Below are 16,644 nucleotides of genomic sequence, written 5' to 3'. Positions count from 1 at the left end.
GTGTCTCTTCCCTTCGAAAGAGAGAAGATGTTGACGAGGGAAATATTGTAACCTTCGTACCCCCACAGAAATTCCACGATCTCATCACGTGAAAAGAAGGCTATTCTTATCAGATCGGCGGCCATTATCTAACAATATTAGCCAGGAACGCTTGGCGGGATCAGTGTCCTCCGGAAACGGCGCGATTCCTATTCCCAGTCCTCGATTATAGAAGCAGGTCTTCTAGAGTAATATTAATAGCATTGGCCTTATATCCATGATTCCAAGCTTCGTAAAACATTAATAGTGGCTTCTTTAAGCCATATACAAGCACAAAACCAGCCATCTAGCGACGCCAACCCAGCAACACCCAGTATCGCCAGAATGAATAAACGCCAGCGCCATATGATAATATATCCCTCAAATAAATGCGTCGGATGGGAGCATGTACAGCTTCCGTCTATGAGTATAATGTCGAAATCGTGGGCGAGGATTTGTATGAGTGCAGGGTATAGTGGTTATGAGCTGATATCGGGTCTGCCGTTCAAGTCCGGCAACGTTGCTTCAAAACCACAAAATCCCGGCCACCAGGGCTATCACGATAGCCATCGAGCTTCCGCGCATGTAATCCGAATCTCGTCTGAATCCGGTGTATTTCGACTGACCTGCAATCGCCGCGGGAGAGTTAGGTGTTTCTGGTGTCTCTTCTGAATCTTTTGTGTCCCCCGATCCTAAAGCGTAATCGGACTGGGCTAAGCTGCTGTTGTTCAACAGCGGCTTATTTGTTGCTGTATCTGTTTGTTCCTCTGGTAGCAGAGGTGCCGAGTGTGCCTGCTCGCCAGTCATGGCCGGAGCAGCAGAACCTGGTGAAGGCGCGCGGTGATATGTCGAAGGCCGAGTCGTCAGATTTTCCAAGTAGTATCCTCCGGCATGGCAGACCTGCTGCCATGTCTCGTGTATGAGCATGGGCCATCGAAAAAGAAGTGAATCCTCGGTCAAGTCTTCGGTCGATGACGTTCCATCGAGTCCAGTTTCTTCTTCAAGCTGATTATCTTGATCGCTAGATGACGCCGAGGTCGCTAGCAAATCGACAGAAGTCGGCGTAGGCTTAGTCGATATTTCATCGATCGAACCATGCCGAGGCGAGATAGACTCGGTCATCAGTTGATCGTCCCACCGCCAAATTACGAATTCCCTAAAAGCGCTGACCCCTCGCGTTATGCTCGACGGTCCTTTAGCGACAGAATAGGTCACAGTATCATCCGACAGCTCAGCGCCCGCTTCAAACGAGCTCCTCGGGGGCGAGTTCGGCACCGAATGATAAGGCCGGTGGCTCGCATCACCACACGTCGAATAAAAGTCCCCAAACAGCCACGATTTACAGTTATTATCCGTCACCGGCAATCGCGATCGAGTATCGATAGAAGCATTCTTGACGCGGGAGGAGGAATCTGCGACCAACAGTCAGCGAACCCACCCACATGGCCCCCAGAAGCAAGGGGAACGGAAAACGGATCCATCACATACACCGACCCTCATAGCGGGGAAGGCCGAGATAGGCCAAATGAACGCTGTAAAAATCCCATTCCTTCGCCAGCGTCGGCACCAGGCTGAGCAGGGAGAATATAATCAGAGCGAGGAACGGTACAGTGCCGGTTTTCTGAAACCCCGACCGCATGATCCACGCTCTGTAACTAGGCTTCGAGGAGCCTCAATTTGCCGGAGAGCGGCAGCTGGTGAGAGTTTTGTTTGCGTTCGTAGCTTTCGGAACAAGCAGCTTCATTGCCGGAGTGCGTAGCGGTTTGACAAGATAGGAGTATGGGAGCGTCTGGACGATGCGATGCAACTGCGGTATCTGTTGAGTCGCTTTGCCTTTTTCCCCGCCTTGAGTCCCCTCCGATTGTGTTCCCAGCACTGTGCAACCCTTTATTGGCAATAGCGCGCGCGAAGTCGAAATCGGTAGGACGGACTGGTCGGTGAAGGAGAGCGCGCCAAAATACGTATCGCCCCGGCGACAGGAGGGCACAGTTTAAGGTAGTGGGGGGGATGCAGGGAAGAGGAGGGCTGGCTAGATATGAGTGGATAATTGGTGCTGCCTATTCGGACTGGCAACTGCAACTGCAACACAGCAGCTTCCCCCGGATGGAGGAGGGGAGATCCAGTTGCAGAGATTGCGTGGAAGCACTGGGGATGACGTAAAAGACAGCACCAAGGTAACTCGAGCTTGCAACCAGTCGATAAGCCCGCTGGTGCAGCCTGCAGGAGCCAAGCAGAGAATTACGAATCCTCAGGCGTCAAGACAGGTCATTGGCTGTGTCGCTGGATAAACAATCAGCACTTGCAGGAGCAGCAGCGGTTGGTTGAGAGCTTAAGATTCGGAGCAGAGTTCCCTTTTCCCAGCTGTGCGTTTCGGCCTGAGGCTGTCGCACTCATCTGCTGGTGCCTGTTATTGATGCCTGAGGCTTCAGGTTGTACTGGCACAGGGCTGGAAGATCAATCTCCTTGTTTTTAATTCATAAATACAATAATAAATATCAGTAAACCACCAGACCATCCGCAGGTCGCATATAAACAGAGCAGAGCTCGAAAGAAGAAATATATCGAGAAAACAATATAGACAAGAGCAGCACTCCAGGATTTCCAAAGAGAACAAACAAATACACAGGAACCAACAGCCGGCTCCTAACAATGGTCATGGCCTGTGGTACCAATATACGTCGCGGCGTTTCTCGTTAAAGTATACATATAGTCGTTATCGGCAGCGGGTATCAAATCGGGTTCAGCATCGTTGGGTCGGGTACAGCGGCAGGCGAATGGCCACTTCGTGTTGGCTTTGGAGTTCTGGGTGACGGCATGGGTGTAGTTGCAGCGGTTCTTGGTGATGGTTTCCTGGCTGTTGGTGTTCGGTTGCCTTCGCTGCGCGAGCTTTCAGCTCTCGGTGTCACGCTGCGAGTCGTGCTGCCGCCTTGACTGCTCTTCTTAGCACTGCGCTTTACCATCTTTCCCAGCAGCCCAACAATCTCCGCTGCATCTTCGAAGCTTTCATCGTCCATCCCTTCTTGGGCATTGTAAACATCTGCGATGGCCTGTTTAGCAACCTTCCGACTGGCGTTCACATCTTGGAGACAGTCGTATAGGTAGGCTGCATATTCTAGCTTTATCGACAGACGAAGAGGATGAGATCCTGGAAGGAACCGCTCAGCTAAGAGAGCGGCGTGGTTGAAGCAAGCCGTAGCAGTTGGCGTGTAGTCAAGGGCGGGTAAGAGGAATGAGGAGATCGGCCGTGGGGGTTGAACGGGTGCTAAGCCAGGAGGTGCCTGCGTCACCTTCGCTCGCTTCACCTCTTCTGGGACGTCCGGAAGTGTAGGCACATTGATGACTTCGGGCTTCGCTCGGAAGGATAACCGGGAATTCTGATCTCTCGTTGATGATTCCACCTCAGTCGCGTCGTTGGGGGCAGTTGCATTGCTCGAAAAGCTGGCGATCCCGGGAGAGTGAATGGCAGGTTGGTTGTGAAACAGGACGAAAATGTGGTAAAAAGAGGCTCTTAGCTTGTAGGCTAGAATCTTTAATTCAATGAAGCCTTCCACTATGGGCAGAACGAATTCTTCGAGAATCAAGAGGCCTTCGCGCGCGAGCCATATAATATGATAGTACAGGTGGAGTGATTTAGTTTCGCGGGTAGGATCCAATCGTCGTAGTCGTCTTGCGCGAAGCAGTTTGTGTGATAGCATAACCGACAGCCCTAAGATCTTATATAGCATCGCAGACAAAAATGGATGCTCCAGGCCTGCCGCGGCGGCAAAATTGCCGAGGGCCTTCTGGTCCACCTCGGCTGAAGCCATCCAAAGGACAAGAGACCCTGTATCTATGATCGGGGTGCAACCCCCCAGAAAATCAGCATCCTCGGTTGTCAAATGGGACATGGTGACAGATCGCCAGGGGGCAAAAGCGGCTGTGGGTTGACAGGTGTAACCAAACGGCGTGGGAAGGTCCTTAAACCACATAATTCATAGGGATCGGGGATATAAATGTTCTGGCTATAGCGATGCAGCTGGCTTGAAGGATAGCGGCAGCGCGCCATGCGTGAAAACAAAACCGTGCATTGAGTGGACTGGCGAGCTTACCTACCTTGAGATGCGCAAACAGTGAATATAACAAATGCAGATCGGTTCTAAACCGCAAAACTTTCCATGCTCACGTTCAGCGCTTAAAGGCGAGTGGGTCGAGATTTGATTCGCTTTCGATGGTAGGCAGGGACAAATACTCCGTCGACGTCCAGGTGTCAGTTCTGCATGCTGTGGGCGTCTATGCCTTGTCTTTTGTACGCGCTTTGACTCTCTTGGTCCAAAATCAAATCCACAGCTCCACACGTAACGGCAGAGGCAAAGGCGGCTGAAGTAAACCACCTACCAAAATCCAAAAAGGGAAGGGTATGTTACAAGTATGTCAAAGCAACGGAGCCTCCCAAAGAACAGCAGAGGTGAGAAGAATTCTGTACAACGCGGGACCCCGACAATAATAGCTAGCACGAAGATAGAAGCAAGGATAAAAAATTTGGACGGAAAAAGGAAAACCGATGTTGTCTCGGAGGTATGGTCAATGCTTCTCAGCAGTCTCCGGCCGTGTGCAACTCGTAGTCAAACCGCGCTGGAGATACGGAGAACGTGGATATCACGATAACACTGCCGGCCACGGTATACAACGAAGATTCAGATGACGGAGAGTTATGTTAAGAACACAGAGAGCAGAGTGGCGCCGAGCGATATACAGTATTGATCGAGGTTGAGGGTTTGCGATTGAAAGGCAGATGGCAGCGCCGATTCATTGTGTGCGACTAAAAAGTAGCGAGGCGAGATGAGAGCCGCCTATGCCTCTTTGCCAGCAATGAGCTGGCAATTGACAGACAATTGCTACTTAGCAATTGCAGCAAGATTAAGAGGGCTATTATTATCGAGCCTGGGGGTAAAAAGACACGGGTTCAGAAAGGTGAGCGGCGGAGTTGCTAGTCGGTAAGAGCAGCAGTTGGCCCCGAGAAAAAGGAAGAATATCAGCCACAATTGATGGAAAGTGGATTTTGCGGTTGGTCTCAAGGCGCAAAAAGCGCAAGGCAAGAGCAATCAATGCAAGCGAAAATCCTCTGCGCCGATGGGATTTCCTTGGTCAGTTTCAGAGGGATTGAGTCCAAAGTAAAGCGGTGACGTTGGAGGTAGTTCTCCGTAGATCGAAAGGATCCCCTGATTGTTAGCCGGGTAGATATTCGATGAGGCTTCTTTTCGCCTGGAGAGCAAGCAATATTCGGGCACGAATGAAAGACAATGCAGCTCCCAGGCGTCATCGGAATACAATCGTCGTCATAACTATTATCAGCATCATCATTGCAAGCGTTACAGACTTAACCGCAAAAGTGGCAACCCCCTCAGTCATGCCAGGCATGGGACGGGAGACGGACAACGCATCAACTCTCTAGCTCGATACGTGTCAGAGCCCAACTGCAGATTTTCGTTAGACCTTGCAGAGGCTAACCAGTCCGAGCAGTTACGATAGGGCCATTCGAGTGGACCACCACACTTTCCGGCACAAGAAGTAAACCATTGGTAAAGCTTTGAACCAGACCGCAATGCAGGCAAGAGAAACTTCCGGATTGCGATGAGATCCTGCGTGGTGCCTGACCGCGCCAGTCTGGGCCGCTGTTACGACGGTTCGTCTAATTGTCTCGCCACAGGTGGAGGGGTTCAGCGCCCGCGCGCTTCTTTAGCCTGAGGTTGGCGGCAGGCTTTGACCTGGAAATGCGAGACTGACAGCTGGCAGAGCCCGTTGCCAGCGTGGCATCGCGGGGATAAACAGCAAATCAGCTTTCTCCAATATCATCTTGACGAAAGCGCCATGAGTCCCGGGAGGCTGGTCGTCTTCCAAACGCAACCAGGAGGTTGGTGATCGGGGAAGGAGAGTCGTGCTTGACCGCCAATGCGGAGTACATTTTTAGCCCAACAGACACGGGACTGAGGCTCAGGCTCAGAGCACATGCGAGACTAAAATCCTCAAAAGCCTGTTAATTTGCAGGATTTCAGCGGTTATCGTTCTAAGGTTAATTATAGTAACCCTAAGAGGCGAAGGCCTCTCCGGCGGGGAGGAGTTAAACCAGCCTTGCTATCACGATGCCGGTGGTATGACGATAAGCCCCAGCTTGACGATGACGAGCGTCTGTGGAAGCCTCATCTCCTAGGTCGTATTGACATTATTCTTTTTGAAGGTGGTGAACTGAAACGGGCAGAGCGGCCAGGCACTCCCAATGTCGACCCAACCTGAGGGACAGACCGACGATTCTCGTGTCTCGGAGCTAGGGTGGCAGACAGCACCTAACATTGGTGTGGACTGGGGTACCCAAGTGCCCTTCTACGGAATGATACCCCAGGCAGGCGAAAGTATGACGCCTGGCCTTCGATGAGTACCATATCTGTGTATTGAGAACAGCCGACTCGCTGTGACGGAAGGTGATCGGTTGGTCCTCGCCCTGTGTCTACTATATAGCTGAAAGCTTGGAGTCAGTGCACGTTTCTCAAGAAGTAAGGGTAACAAGCCTTCAGGCTCACATTACTACTGTCCAGCAGTCTCGGGTCATTATCTTTTTTCGCTTGCTCCAGGTCAAGTGTTACCATGGTCTTCTTCACGAACTCATCCTTGATTTGAAGACATCGGTCTTTCCTGGGTAATTCATGCGCCCAGAAGCTGAAGCCTCATTGAGAACATTCCGAATAACATGAGAAGACAGAGAAGGGAGAGTGGGAAGAAGGTTGGTGATGGGGTCACTTCGTCCATCCTTGGTACCTGTAGAAAGCCCGAAAAAGGAGCCAGGTCATCGGGGCGGCTCTTGGGTGGTGTCGAGCCCCAGGTGCGACTCATGTGTAGAAAGTGTATAGGAAAGAGGGTATCTAAATTGATGCTTCATGATTTATTTACCGCCGTAATCGAGCATTGGAGGAAATCAACCTAGCGTAGTGTCATCCAGATGGTATATGCATGCGACAAGATATATATACAATCCCAAAATCATAACTGCATAGCCGTACCAGGAATGGAAGACAAATAAAAGTATATATGTAGATGGAACGCTAAAGCAACAAAACGCCCAAGATGAATGATGCAAGCTCCGACTACCCCTTGATATCATCGAGCTCTTCTTCCGTCAAATAGCCAACAAATGCTCTATTCAGGAACGTCCTCCAAACTCGATTCTTGTGCTTCTTTCTTCTCTTGTTGTTCTTCTTGTCTGCTGTATCCGTTTCGTCGTCACTTGTATCTAATGTATCGAGATCGCTGGCTAGGAGGTCACTTTTGCGGGGCTTCTTGTTCGCAATGCGTTTGGCTAGCTGGAAGAAGCTGCGCACGGTGAGGTCTTTCATCTTGTAGACTTTGTCGTCGCGGGTGTCGTATTCGACTTGGTATAGGTCTAAGGCATGAGATGTTTTCTGCTCGTCTTCGGATGGTTGCGAGATGTTGGAAGATTTTGATTTTGCTTGCTCGTCGATCCTTGTGAGGTTGGCGTAGTACTGGGCGTAGCTGAGCCATGTCAAGGCCTGATTCGAGTACGCAGGGCCGGGAGGGGTGGATTTCGAGGGATGGTCAGGAACCGTGAAGTGCGGCTTCTTGATTTTCTCTTTTTTGTTCTTCTTGTTCTTGTTCTTTTTGTTCTTCTTTCTCTTTCTTAGCTCGTCAATGTCGTCTGCGGAGTCGTTCTCTTCATCCGTAATTTCGTCGTTTTCGTCGCTATCCCAAACGGAATTTTCAGATGCGGCGTGATTAGCTGGAGTGTCGGCCCATGTCTTGATCCCTTCCAAACCGGAGATATTGTACTCGACAACCCTGAGGGTCGGGAAGTAGTTCGGCACCACACTTGGCGACACGAGTGAAAGGCTGTAGCGTTCAGCGAAGGGTCCTCCTATCTTTTTTAAGAACCGCCGTTCTTTCTTTCCGAGCGCACCGCTAGAGGCGTCGACCGAGTCGGCCAACTGCTCAGTCTCCGAGTCCCAGTCATCGGAGAAGAAGCTAGAAGACGTGCCGGCTGGTGGAGATGGCATCTCAGCCCAATCCTCTCTAAGACTAGACAGGTAATCTGATCGAGAATTGATCATGAATTCAGGGTCACTCGGAGTGTCTTGGCTTGCCAGAAGAATATCCACTTGGCGGCTGTCTTGCAACATAAAGTGGTCGACGTTCATATGACCGTAAACACTGCCGGCGACGACATCACGGAATCGGTTCGTGAACAAGGTGTATTTTTGCCAGCAGCTTTCGTCCCAGCTTCGCTTCTCCCCGGCCCTCGCAGGCGGCACGTGGCCGATCAGGATGGCCTTCATCTTGCGCTCTCTGAGAATCTCCAGTTGAATGCGCAGCCACTCCATATGCTCATAACCCGGTTCCGATTTCGCCGCACAGCCATCGACGGCAGAATTCGACTCATAAAAGTACATCGTGTTTAAACTGATAGCAGTCAGGTGATTCGGGATCACATCGGCCGAGAACCACCCCCCCTCCTCGAATGTGTGTCGCTCATGCTCCGGAATAAACTGGCCCCAGATCTCCGTAAACCTTCTCGTCCACCGGTTCGGGCCCTCTTTGAAGATGTTATGTGGCATGATATCATTGTTGCCTATCGTAGGGATGATCGGAATGGAAAGGCCACGGACCGTGTTGCGATCCTCAAACAGGTCGATGAACTTGTTGGCTAGGATCTCATTCAAGTCGAGGATTTCGTTTGCTGTACGTGGTATCTTCTCGTCATTGTCATGTCGCGCCGAGTCGCCCGTCCACAGCACAAAATCGATTTTCCCCTTGAGATTCTTCTCTATCCAGCGGAATGTTTCGTCCACAAGGGCGGCGGGGGAGTCGCATTCGGTCCCTGCCGCTCCTAACTGCCCCGCCGACCCTTGGCCCCGGTGGCACACTCGTTCGTCTGATGTTCCGGGTTTGTAATGGGAATCTAAATGGAAATCTGGAGACTGTTAGCAATAGTCTTTGAGAAGCTGGAAAATTACCAACTCGACCGTACCTGTAATATGAAGAAATCGCCCAGAAAGGTGGTTCGACGAGCCAAGCGCATCTTCCTGGTTGTCCAAGCCTAGAACCTGTTGTTCTGTGATGGGTGCTGCCCTCGCGCAGGCAACAAGACCAAGACCGTACAGGAGCGGGAAAAAGCGCGTAGAAATCATTGGTGCCGTGGAGGTGGATAGGCTCCGTCGAAGCTGGGGAAGTAGCAAAAATCAAGAAAGATGAAGCATGAAGAAAGAAAGAACAGGAGCAGTTTTAGAGAAGAAAGAAATCGCAAAGTCGCAGGTGTGGTGTTGAGAGTTTGTCGCGGACCAAAAAAATACGTAGGTAGGTAGCGATCTAGCGTCCGAGACGGGGATACGTCACAGCGGCGTGGCCCAATTCGGCAAAGCGTCCGTCCCAGGCTGGGGGCGCCTTTCGGCGCTGGACAGGCTGTCTCTTCCGTTTTATACCACTCTCAGCACTCTCAATTCTGTTGAATCTATCAAATCTGATCAGACGAGCGAATACTGTTTCAATCATGATCACTAGACTTCCCTGCCATCCTCGCACCCTCCGAAGAGCCCGCTGCGACCTCTCTGTGTGCTCACAGCCCCCACGTGCGATAGGCGGCGAACTGGTTCGTTAAGCTGAGAGTCTGCTGATTGCCTGTTGGTTAGGAAACGGGCGATCCGAAGGACCTTGTGGATTGTACATGTGCCACCCGCTTCAACAGGGTATTCTGACATCTCCGATCCTATCTTCGTGATTGGAGGGCTGGCCGATCCTGGTGAGGTCGAAGTCGTGACTCTTACAGAGCAGTCCTTCAAGCGCACACCCAACAGCGGTCTCTTCCTGGACCAACAGTCACATAAGTCTTGGCGGAAATAAAAGGCAGTCTTCTGCAATGTCTCTGCCTTTGCCGACGTAGCCGCCAGGCCCGCTGCGAAGATTGGCTCACGGTTCCGAGCCGGAGTGGCTTCGGGCCCGAGTACAACGTTGTGGACACTCCCTAATATGGCCTCACTTTTCTCCGGCAGCACCTTGCATGGAGGCGGATCCTAGTTTACTGACCCTGGCTTGCCCTTAGAAACTCAATAGCGCACCTGGAGGACTTCGAAAGACAAACTAAGTCTCGTAAGATTCATTATTATGAAGGCTACCGTATTGAAGCGAATATCTCCTCCCAGACCTCCACAGCCTGCGACACTGTATCATGGTCCGTCCCGTCAACGACTCTAGATATGAATTCGACTCCATCGGATCCCTCCCCCAGATTCCGCCAGCATTCCTCAAGATACTTCTGGCCCTTCATCCCAACTAAAGCATCAGTCTCTGCATGAAACACCCGCAAGGTCATGCTACCCCTACCACCACCCTTCCTCGTCCGCTCCCGCGCACCCAACGTCTTCGCACACACCGCATAATCATCGCAAAAACCCCAGTCACCCCCCTTGACCTTCTTCAAACAGTGCAGCGCCTCACTATTTGCACCAACCGTATTCTCAGCAAACATGTACTCTACCGCTAACCTCGCCAACTCCGCCGACTGCTTAACCGGAACACCATAGTCGCGCTCAACGCGCCGGTAATTCGCATCAAGGAATGTCCGGTCCGCTTCCTGGCTCGCGCCACCAAGACCAGAGGTCATCGACATCCGTCGGACCAAAGCACCACTCGAAGCAAACACCGGACTAGCCTGCGTAACGAAGAAACGCGGGATGTGATGCCAGGCCCCGAATGCCATAGTGGGTATGTACTGGGCCGCTTGCAGACTCGTAACGCGCGAGTGCGCGACATCAACAAAGGGTGCTGGCCAGTGTAAGCTTTTGAAATTCTCGTTTCCCACCGAGAGAGCGAAAAGGCTAGGTACCTATTAATGTAACAACGGGCCCTATAAGCTCCCGACACCGCGCCCAGGTGTTGAAGAGGTACATTGTCCCCGAGCTATGCGCTGCAAGGTTCACACGTGAGATGGTAAGGTGCGCTAGTAAGCGTGGTACCATGTCGACCCAGGCGTCAAAGCGATCAGCGGGTTCGACGTCCGTCGATGCGCCCATCCCCGGGCGGTCGACGACGAGTAGACGCACCCCCGCGCGCTCTGCTATAAGATGCATTGGGATTCCGAGATAGCGTGACGCAAACATGCCCGGGAGGTAGAGCAGGACCGGACCGGTAGCGCAGCCTATATCGGCGTAGGAGACACTAAGCTCGCCATACTGGGTGTTGAGTTTGACGCGCTGATGGAAGCGACGGTTGCAGATGACCGTTACGGCGTCGGTCATGGTTATCCTGGCCAAGAGTCGTGGCTTCAGCTTGGAGGAATCTGTCTTTCGACGTTGTCTTTGCAGCGTGCGGCTGAGGCGGGGGCCATGTGCTTTCCCTATCGCGGCTAGATTGCAGCTGGTTAGTAGTTACGAGTCAGAGCATCCCCAGAGTCGTCCCTATCTGCCTATCTGGCACATGCACGAAGGGGATGATCCTAGGGATTTTATCAGCGAATAAGACAAACCAAAGTCATTGAAAGATAGCAGACATACACAGAACCGTCTGATGGAAGCTAAAGTGATCTTTTGCAAGGCTGTATGATGGATCTCAGCTGCGGGATACGGTACACCTCCGGGCTGAGCTGCCGCCTGCGGGCCGCCCTCCCCGAGCAATGAGCATAAATACCTCTGACCTCGCTTTCATCTCAACATCATCACCAAGCTTGCAGGTCGCCTGCCTCACTGACTGGTTTCATCTAACATCATGTCTGAATTTCCCGACATCCAGCCGGCTTTCACAATCAAGGCAAGGAGCCACTACCCAACCTCTACTACCTCGAGACTAACATCAACAGATTGAGCTCGAGGCCCCTCTTGTAGTTGGTTAGTCTTATAACTTTAGAGATATCATATCAACGAGGAGGACTCTTTGACATATTCCGATCAGGAAGCGCATCCCGCAAAACCGCCCTGCAAGTCATCGTAAGCAGACCCCTACCCTACTACACTAAACTCTGCCCACCCTAAACACAACTACTAAATACCCTCGGCAGCCCTTCTCCAAAGGCACATTCATATCAACTGAGGGCTTTTCCCCGGCATTTGACGCCCAGATTGTCGGCACCGGAAATGACTATATTTACGCCGACCCGAACGGCGTTCATCTGCGGTTGAATTGTCACGGGGTTGTCAAGTATAGATCCTACTCTCATCATCCAGGCCGAGAAAGCTGATTTATATCATTCAGGACAAAAGATGAAGCTGTACGTCTTAGATTTTAGGAATCAGATTAAGTCCGGCCAGAAGATCACCGCTAATGGCACCATCCACCTCTAGCTCCTCTACGTCAACTACACCGGCGTCGTAACCCTCACCGACGCAGAACACGCTGTCCTCTCTGGAAATGTTGAGGATGGGTCGACGCCTTGGGGGAACGCGTGTAAGTCGTTCCTTATTATATCACATACCCATACCGTAACCACAAGCAGGTCGCTGATTTTAAAACCAGTCACGCATGTAACTTTCGAGGTAAGATAACCGCAATGAATAGACAATTTCCAGACTCATTGTATTGATATGGGTGAAAAGACCGGCGACGAGCGCTACAAAGACCTCGAGAACCGCGTCTTCGTTGGAAAGGGCCGGTTCACGGCGGAATAGGGCAAGAATGTGGTTGTGGAGTATCGGGTTGGGCAGGTCGTGCACTCTTAATTTGATTTAAAAGGCAGAATGAAGAATTTAGTTTGCTTTTGCGAAAGCTGTCATTGGGGCATGTAAGTAGAAATCAGGATAACCGTACTTATGATTAGGGTGTAACTATAGGCTGTAACTAAGCCTAGGGCACTTGATATTATCTATAAACAAGAACTTGCCGGCAGCCTTGTTGGTGAAGATTGAAACCCGAACCCAAACCCTACACAGTTTCATTTAACCCCTCGGACATCTATCCCAACTCATCCATAGCCCATTGCGCCAGCCCAGTCCAAGGCGGGGGTAGGATATCCACGATGTTCGATGTCAACTGCGCGCTCCACCCCTCTAACACCCAGCATTGCGTCTCAACTTCCTGCAGCGCGACGACATAATGCAGCAGCACCACCATCGCCCCCGGGTGCCGCGCCTGCATCAAATTGAAAAAGTCCACGGGGAGAACGCTCAGCCACGTAAACACCACGTTTAGCTCACCAGTCATGGTGGTCGCAGGCAATGCCGCGCAGTCCAGCATCGACTGTACGCCTTTGTTCAACACAGCCAAGACGGCATGATCGACATTCGCCAGGTTCAGAATCTGACACTGAAGAATGGTAAGCTGCGTCTTGAATCGATCGAGCCCATTCCAGCCGGGCAGGGGGCTGTTCTTGTTTTGATGTTTAAGCTTATCTAAGATATCGAACTGCAATTCGGCGTGGGTGGTTGTTTTGATTGCGGACAGACCGCGCACGAGCGCCATGATCTCGAGCATTCCGGCTAGCGGGAACATCGCATCGTCGTCGTTGCGTCGATACTTGAGATGTGAAGCGAAGCTGCTCGTCATGAGCAGAGCGGAGGTCATGAATAGGGTGAAGCTGCTCTCCTCGGTCATCTTTCCTGCAAGGGCTGCTCGCATGCCGGCGACGGCGTGGGCTTGATGCTCAGAGCCTTGGAACAGGTACCTCTCGCGAGTGTCCGACCGCAGATAGGCGCAGTGAAATGCCGATAGGGCGAGGAGCTGATGGAGAAGGTATGGGTATTGGAGGCCAAGACGTGGTAGGTCGTCTCTGAAGACAGATGGATCCAAGACGTGGGGACCCATCATGCATGTTTTTGTCGTGAAGTGATGCATGAGCTCTAGATCCAAGAGACATGATTTGGAAAACCCAGTCGTGGTGTATGCTTCTGGACAAGAGTTTGTTTTAGACGGTTGTTTGCTCCCAGGGAGGGTGTGAACATTATGGTGCTTGAGAGGGCGAGTGACACTCTGTATATGTTATGTTAGGCACACGAGTTGCTCCAGAGATGAGCGCCACTTACCGTCTCAAGAGGCTTTCCCCTGCCGGCCCCCTCCAGGCTGCATTCGACCTTGTGCTTCCTGCAGGCAGTACATGGCACTTGCTCATCACACTGGGTGTCAAGCCATCAGTCCCAATCAGCCGCTAAGAGAACCGATCATACCAACCTTGACGCGTCTTTGCTTGCATCGTAGGCACCCGTTTTTAGACTTGCGGTACCCGAACCGTCCCATGATATCGTGAGCGATGGTAGCGTCGTCAACAACAGTCGGGTCTGAGGGATCTCTTCAGCCAAACATAATATTTTGCGAAACCGAGAGGGCCATTCTTTTCTTAAGGACGAAGTGACGAAGCAGATCCATCCACTGCATTCCAAAAAGCTTCCAAGGTTGCTCGTTCCGATTTTCGTCAGACGCCGAGTCCCACTCCGGCCAGTCAAATCGCCGTACTTAAGGTTACCGAGTGAAGTGGACCTGGTTAACAAATGAGAGTAAGATCCGAAACCGAGAAGACACCACGAAATGTGGATCTCGATCTTTAAGATGGATTTGAGATTTGGCCGACATATAAAAGCACAGGTGTCGATAGCCTCTTTGATCCTGTCTTCTTTCAGTCGTGTTCTCCTATCCTCAGCATCCCTTGCACATGCAATACTAAGCAACTGACCGAGAGTCCTTCCTCGCGTAAAAGCCTACTCGCCGTTTTCTGATATCACACCGTCGAGTTACTATATGCGGACAAAGACGATCAATCATGGCACCACCCCTCTGTGATCCCGAGAACTATCAGGATGCCATCTTTGCCTTCTACCGCTTCGCCCCGTCCGTCGGGGCGAATATCATCTTCGTTATCCTCTTCGGCCTCTCGACCCTCCTGCACACGTTCCAAATGTGGAAGACGAAAACATGGTACCTCTGGCCACTTGTCGTAGGCGGTGCATGTACGTCAACCAAGCCCAGGCCTACATCATGAGGACTACACTAACACTGGTCTCTTCAATACAGGCGAAGCGGTTGGATACATCGGACGAGCTGTGAATGCACATGAAGACGAGGGCTGCTGGACCATTGCGCCATATGTGATACAGAATCTACTGATCCTCCTCGGACCGGCATTTATGGCTGCGTCTATCTATATGATACTGGGTCGCATTATCCTGCTTACTGCCGGAGAGCACCTTGCCCTAGTCAAGCGGAAGTGGCTGACCAAAATCTTTGTTTGGGGTGATGTCCTTTCGCTCATGACACAATCAACTGGTAAGTAACAGAAGCTTCTAGTCTATTATTCCTGCGTAATAAGGGCGAATGCTAATCGGCCAGCGAAAAGGCGGAAGCATCATGGTCGCCGAAGATCTCTGGCAAACAGGAGAAAAAGTCATCATTGCAGGCCTTTTCATCCAACTCTTCATCTTCTCTTGCTTTCTCATCATCGCTACCAACTATCATTACCGTCTAGCTAGATTACCGACACCCGAATCTACAAATCCTAACGTCCGATGGAAGTGGTACTTGTTTACCCTTTACCTGACTGGAGGATTGATCCTAGTCCGAAGCCTCTTTCGAGTCGTCGAGTTCATCGAAGGCAACCACGGCCCTCTCATGCGCAAAGAGGTGTATATCTTTATTTTCGACGGCCTTCCAATGGTCATCGTGCTTCTGTGGATGAATTGGTTCCATCCTGGCGAGATTGGCTTGTTACTCCGTAACGAAGTGCCTATCACAAATGGACTTCAGCTGATGAAGATACCTGGATACCAGGGGCAGAAACGATGTAACACGATGGAAAGCCTGGTCTCGAATTATCAGTAGCCGGTCGGTTGGATGGAGCTGCGTGAAGGGGAGCAAAGCTTGATATGTTATGTCATACTACACTGAGGAACAGATGCTGGGCGAGATGTTGTGAACTTGGAAAACGCTGTGAAGCGCAGGGAGATCTTGGACTATCTCATGATATGATATAAACTAGACGGAGTGTAGATGACCTTGCTTCTCCTGATATGATTTAAATAGCGATAGCGTTGATATACGCACCTTGCATACTTCCCAAGGTTGATTTTTTTTTTCTGTACGACCGGTAGAGCCATGGCTGTGGGGATCGGGTTGGGTAGGTTGTGCGCTCTTCCAAAATCTCAAGAGAGGACAAACTTGGATCAAGAAAAGCTGTCAATGCCTGTGGTGTGCAAGCAACACCCATAACACCAGCGTCATTTATGAAGCGTCTGGATAGTTAGGTAGGGCTGTAACTAGCCCTAGATGATCCAGTGATCGCCAAGATTTGTCAGAATTTATGATTTCTCATCACGATCACCACCGAATACCGTTGTTCACTAATCTGAATTCTAAGCCTCTAGGCTATTTCTAGCCAAAGGAAGGCCCGGATACGGGCTCAGAGGCATCCGAGCCCTCGGAAGAGGCTCTCCGCTCGAAAGTCTCCATAGAGAAGAGGAATAAACCTAATTCCATGGTATCCATGCACATCAAATCAGCTCGAATAGGTAATCTTCTCTCTACTCGAAAAACAAGATGACAAACGCCTGAATGCTCGACAGACAAATCACTTCTCGGCTTCTCCATGTCTGAAATATGATTTTAAGATGTAACCTATTAGGAAAGAACCGTAGTATAAAGACCCCAATGCCCAGCAACATAGCAAAGTACAAAGAA

General features: G+C 51.1%; 7 protein-coding genes across 7 annotated transcripts; 2 read left to right on the top strand and 5 right to left on the bottom strand.

Moving 5' to 3' along the window:
• Positions 1–261: 261 nt before the first annotated feature.
• Positions 262–2,202, bottom strand: BJY04DRAFT_74091 (uncharacterized protein). The gene is made up of 2 exons (XM_073720975.1): positions 1,507–2,202; positions 262–1,430 (listed from the first exon to the last, which is right to left on the bottom strand). The coding sequence occupies exons 1-2, from the start codon at positions 1,655–1,657 to the stop codon at positions 544–546; spliced, it is 1,038 nt and encodes a 345-aa protein (XP_073576330.1). The 5' UTR covers positions 1,658–2,202; the 3' UTR covers positions 262–543.
• On the bottom strand, positions 2,203–4,254 carry erg27. Its single transcript, XM_073720980.1, has 2 exons — positions 4,107–4,254; positions 2,203–3,847 (listed from the first exon to the last, which is right to left on the bottom strand). The coding sequence occupies exon 2, from the start codon at positions 3,822–3,824 to the stop codon at positions 2,748–2,750; it is 1,077 nt and encodes a 358-aa protein (XP_073576329.1). The 5' UTR covers positions 3,825–3,847; positions 4,107–4,254; the 3' UTR covers positions 2,203–2,747.
• A 2,753-nt stretch (positions 4,255–7,007) lies between these two features.
• Positions 7,008–9,460, bottom strand: BJY04DRAFT_74123 (endopolyphosphatase). Its single transcript, XM_073720976.1, has 2 exons — positions 9,029–9,460; positions 7,008–8,971 (listed from the first exon to the last, which is right to left on the bottom strand). Exons 1-2 carry the CDS (start codon positions 9,186–9,188, stop codon positions 7,134–7,136), a joined length of 1,998 nt encoding a protein of 665 aa, XP_073576328.1. The 5' UTR covers positions 9,189–9,460; the 3' UTR covers positions 7,008–7,133.
• A 24-nt stretch (positions 9,461–9,484) lies between these two features.
• Positions 9,485–11,877, bottom strand: BJY04DRAFT_177802 (alpha/beta fold hydrolase). The gene is made up of 4 exons (XM_073709642.1): positions 11,847–11,877; positions 11,547–11,797; positions 10,880–11,488; positions 9,485–10,818 (listed from the first exon to the last, which is right to left on the bottom strand). The coding sequence occupies exons 3-4, from the start codon at positions 11,289–11,291 to the stop codon at positions 10,166–10,168; spliced, it is 1,065 nt and encodes a 354-aa protein (XP_073576327.1). The 5' UTR covers positions 11,292–11,488; positions 11,547–11,797; positions 11,847–11,877; the 3' UTR covers positions 9,485–10,165.
• On the top strand, positions 11,666–12,653 carry BJY04DRAFT_213274 (DUF3237 domain-containing protein; the record flags this gene model as incomplete). The annotated part of the gene is made up of 8 exons (XM_073714836.1): positions 11,666–11,722; positions 11,849–11,876; positions 11,941–11,975; positions 12,047–12,186; positions 12,241–12,256; positions 12,330–12,432; positions 12,502–12,521; positions 12,582–12,653. The coding sequence occupies 8 exons, from the start codon at positions 11,666–11,668 to the stop codon at positions 12,651–12,653; spliced, it is 471 nt and encodes a 156-aa protein (XP_073576326.1).
• On the bottom strand, positions 12,479–14,474 carry BJY04DRAFT_74179 (Zn(II)2Cys6 transcription factor). Its single transcript, XM_073720978.1, has 3 exons — positions 14,149–14,474; positions 14,004–14,093; positions 12,479–13,950 (listed from the first exon to the last, which is right to left on the bottom strand). The coding sequence occupies exons 1-3, from the start codon at positions 14,212–14,214 to the stop codon at positions 12,937–12,939; spliced, it is 1,170 nt and encodes a 389-aa protein (XP_073576325.1). The 5' UTR covers positions 14,215–14,474; the 3' UTR covers positions 12,479–12,936.
• A 5-nt stretch (positions 14,475–14,479) lies between these two features.
• Positions 14,480–15,855, top strand: BJY04DRAFT_74164 (RTA1 domain-containing protein). Its single transcript, XM_073720977.1, has 3 exons — positions 14,480–14,921; positions 14,986–15,237; positions 15,308–15,855. The coding sequence occupies exons 1-3, from the start codon at positions 14,735–14,737 to the stop codon at positions 15,787–15,789; spliced, it is 921 nt and encodes a 306-aa protein (XP_073576324.1). The 5' UTR covers positions 14,480–14,734; the 3' UTR covers positions 15,790–15,855.
• The last annotated feature ends 789 nt before the right edge of the window (positions 15,856–16,644 follow it).

The sequence above is a fragment of the Aspergillus karnatakaensis genome (genome assembly GCF_047715665.1).
Source record: "Aspergillus karnatakaensis strain CBS 102800 unplaced genomic scaffold BJY04scaffold_3, whole genome shotgun sequence".
NCBI lineage: Eukaryota > Fungi > Ascomycota > Eurotiomycetes > Eurotiales > Aspergillaceae > Aspergillus > Aspergillus karnatakaensis.
The sequence above is the reverse complement of the archived record's forward strand: the minus strand, read 5'-3'. Positions and strand labels throughout refer to the sequence as shown.

Bases quoted from the DNA above. Each gene is read 5' to 3' on its own strand.
- BJY04DRAFT_74091 (XM_073720975.1), bottom strand. From the start codon at position 1,657: ATGCGGTCGGGGTTTCAGAAAACCGGCACTGTACCGTTCCTCGCTCTG. The intron at 1,431-1,506 runs GTATGTGATGGA...TGTTGGTCGCAG, and splicing joins TCCCCGCTATGAGGGTCGGT to ATTCCTCCTCCCGCGTCAAG.
- erg27 (XM_073720980.1), bottom strand. From the start codon at position 3,824: ATGGCTTCAGCCGAGGTGGACCAGAAGGCCCTCGGCAATTTTGCCGCC.
- BJY04DRAFT_74123 (XM_073720976.1), bottom strand. From the start codon at position 9,188: ATGATTTCTACGCGCTTTTTCCCGCTCCTGTACGGTCTTGGTCTTGTT. The intron at 8,972-9,028 runs GTACGGTCGAGT...AACAGTCTCCAG, and splicing joins GCGATTTCTTCATATTACAG to ATTTCCATTTAGATTCCCAT.
- BJY04DRAFT_177802 (XM_073709642.1), bottom strand. From the start codon at position 11,291: ATGACCGACGCCGTAACGGTCATCTGCAACCGTCGCTTCCATCAGCGC. The intron at 10,819-10,879 runs GTACCTAGCCTT...TACACTGGCCAG, and splicing joins GCCCGTTGTTACATTAATAG to CACCCTTTGTTGATGTCGCG.
- BJY04DRAFT_74179 (XM_073720978.1), bottom strand. From the start codon at position 14,214: ATGGGACGGTTCGGGTACCGCAAGTCTAAAAACGGGTGCCTACGATGC. The intron at 14,094-14,148 runs GTTGGTATGATC...CTTGACACCCAG, and splicing joins GCAAGCAAAGACGCGTCAAG to TGTGATGAGCAAGTGCCATG. The intron at 13,951-14,003 runs GTAAGTGGCGCT...TAACATATACAG, and splicing joins GGGGAAAGCCTCTTGAGACG to AGTGTCACTCGCCCTCTCAA.
- BJY04DRAFT_74164 (XM_073720977.1), top strand. From the start codon at position 14,735: ATGGCACCACCCCTCTGTGATCCCGAGAACTATCAGGATGCCATCTTT. The intron at 14,922-14,985 runs GTACGTCAACCA...TCTTCAATACAG, and splicing joins ACTTGTCGTAGGCGGTGCAT to GCGAAGCGGTTGGATACATC. The intron at 15,238-15,307 runs GTAAGTAACAGA...GCCAGCGAAAAG, and splicing joins GCTCATGACACAATCAACTG to GCGGAAGCATCATGGTCGCC.